Raw genomic sequence first — 2,755 nt, 5'->3', positions numbered from 1 at the left:
ATTTTAAATAAATTGAAGTTTTACCTGAACCTAAATTAATAATAAATCAGTAACAATAAGATAAAGAATCGATGCCCTGAAAATGAAACATTATTTTTAAAACTAAATTAGTCTAAAATCTCTTGAAAACATCAAATTTGTATATTGTGCTTTCCAAATAATTTTTGAAGGATTCTCTACGAGAGTTAGTACTTAAGTTTTGAAAAACACAACAACAATTCAAATTCTATAATTGTTGAACAACAACAATTATAGACTTTGAAAACCCCAAACTGTTGTCAGATTTTATGTATCAAAACTACTGTTCTTGACATACATATTTGCAAGTACTCACAGTACTCAACCCCACTGTACATTCTTTACTGTATTAAACGAATTGGTTTTTAAAAAATTAGGTTACTGCTCTATTTGAATTTAAACATTTTGTTAAACATTGACATGACACGTTCATGTCAAGATTTCTATGTAGATGAATTTAATATTAGATAAATGTAAACGAGATAAACTAAACTTAAACCGGGCATAATAATAACGTATAAATAAAGTAGACTAACATAAGTATAAATATGCTAAAAGTTCATTTCATAGACAAAAAACAACAAAATATATGATCGCAAATGATAAAAAGAAAATAATACAAAATAAAAAAATCAAAATCTGCATAAAACAACTCATAAACCTACATTCATAAGACAAAAATGTATTAAATGTAATTTATTTTTAATATACACAGTTTCTCAACAGTGTTCGTTTAGCAATAAACCAAAAAAAAAACAGTTAAAGAGTAAATAGTTAAACAGCAGACAGAAACAACTAAATAAACAAATAAGATAATGTGGCTTAAGAATAATGCATTTGGCCAGTTATTTGTGGCTTTATTACTGCTGCACTATAATGTGATGGCAACAAGTGCAGCCAATATGGCTCAATTGAAAAATCAACAACAACAACAACAGCAGCAGCAACAACATCAACAAACACTGGGCCAAGCATCAACAACATCTGCACAACATCAGCAACATCCACATCATGTGCGTTCGCAAACGCAACATCAGCTACCACTGCAATCTGGCTTAGCGGCACACCCAGCTAATAGCATTAGCAGTAGTGCCAACAGCGTTTTACATAGCTCAGAAACGCAAGCCATACCATCATCATCTTCGCCGTCATCCTCACCATTAGCTCATTTGCCTGCAGCTCAGTATGTTGCTAATGATAAGGAGGCTGTAATGCAAGAAGTATTAAAACATTTCAATGCAGACAATGATTTGACCGATCCCTATCAAATTCTCAATGAATTAAAAAGAGAAGCACATGTCAACACATACCAAGGACCCCCACCACCGCCACCACTTCTATCAACAGTTCCCACATTGGCAGCATTAAGTTCATCATCTATCAACAGCATGGCCTACCCTTGGAATTTATATGAAAGACCTTATACTCCCAATAACTTGCAACCTGCCCCAATGGGTGGGCTATTTTCACACATGTTCAATCCTTTTGAGGCCTTTCCAACACCATTTCCGGCCACGCCACGATTTATGCCCATCATGAGTTATCCCCAGCCGGTCTATGTACCATATCCATTTCTTATGTCACCAGAAATGTTTTATCCCGGCTACTCAACTCTACCACATTTAGCTAATGACTATGAAGACTCTATGTCGCGTGGTGCTGGTTCATCTAGACGTCCAGTGTCTGCACAACATTCTTCATCTTACCCACGTAATTCTCCTATTTATTATGTTCGCTTACCTCCTACACCGTATATGTTTTTACCCAGTCTTGGTTTAGGCAACTCTCCCGCATCCATGTCCGGCTATCCAACTATGTTACCTTATCAGTCGTTGCCTTCTTTTCCCTCGTTTTCCTCCGTTTTCAATGTTCCCATAAATTTCCTGGCCAATGGCAAACCCAGTAATATCTATCAAATGAGTGCTCCTCCCAGTGATATTCAAAATCCTTTGCAGTTTGCTAATATACCTTCCAGCTTCAATACACGTCCTCCACCACCTCCTCCACCTAATGCCTATAGACCTGCTGCCTCCTCACACAATTACTTTAATACACAACCTCCTAGCTTATCGTCATCATCAGGAAATTATGGCTCATATCCTGGCTCCTCAATTTCATCCTCATCGCCACCATCATCACCGCCACCAACAACTACGTCGTCATCTCATCAGGATTCAAAATTGACAGCACTTAAACGTCCATACTATTTCAATGGTCGTCCTGAAGATATTTATATTTTACCCAATAATTTTAATCCTTTGTATTCATCAGATAGTAGTTATTATTGAAAATGTAGTATTAAATTTAAGATAATAATATAGAATCCCGCTCTACTTATAAATATGTATATCGAGCCCATAGCGCCAAATTATCGTAAGCGACATTTTTAAAAAAAAATTGTATTGCAGAAATTAAAATTTTATGGACCAACTGATGTTTTAGCGTTCTCAGAATATCAAAATTGTTAATAACTTCAAAAATATAGGGGGTACGATTTTATGTAAGTCAATGTTTATTTTATCGTAAGCGACACACAGTGGTATAGAAAACAATGAGGGAAATAAATCTGTAATTTCTAAATGGTTAGATTGGTTTGAATGAAATTTCACATGCGCAAAGAAGAAGTGTTGTCGAGTTTAAGCCCACCAGGGGCCCTCAAAGTAGGACACCTCGGGTATGTTACATTTTTAAAACGATATTATTTCTTGGTTTGAGTTCCAATATAGAATCTTCTCAT

General features: G+C 35.4%; 1 protein-coding gene across 1 annotated transcript; it reads left to right on the top strand.

Annotated features, from left to right (window-relative positions):
• The first annotated feature begins 833 nt into the window (after nucleotides 1–833).
• LOC135952258 (uncharacterized) lies at nucleotides 834–2,306 on the top strand. Its single transcript, XM_065502118.1, has one exon. It carries the CDS (start codon nucleotides 834–836, stop codon nucleotides 2,304–2,306), a length of 1,473 nt encoding a protein of 490 aa, XP_065358190.1.
• Nucleotides 2,307–2,755: the final 449 nt, after the last annotated feature.

The sequence above is a fragment of the Calliphora vicina genome, chromosome 1 (genome assembly GCF_958450345.1).
Source record: "Calliphora vicina chromosome 1, idCalVici1.1, whole genome shotgun sequence".
In the NCBI taxonomy this organism is placed as follows: domain Eukaryota; kingdom Metazoa; phylum Arthropoda; class Insecta; order Diptera; family Calliphoridae; genus Calliphora; species Calliphora vicina.
This window is presented reverse-complemented; position numbering and strand designations above follow the sequence as displayed.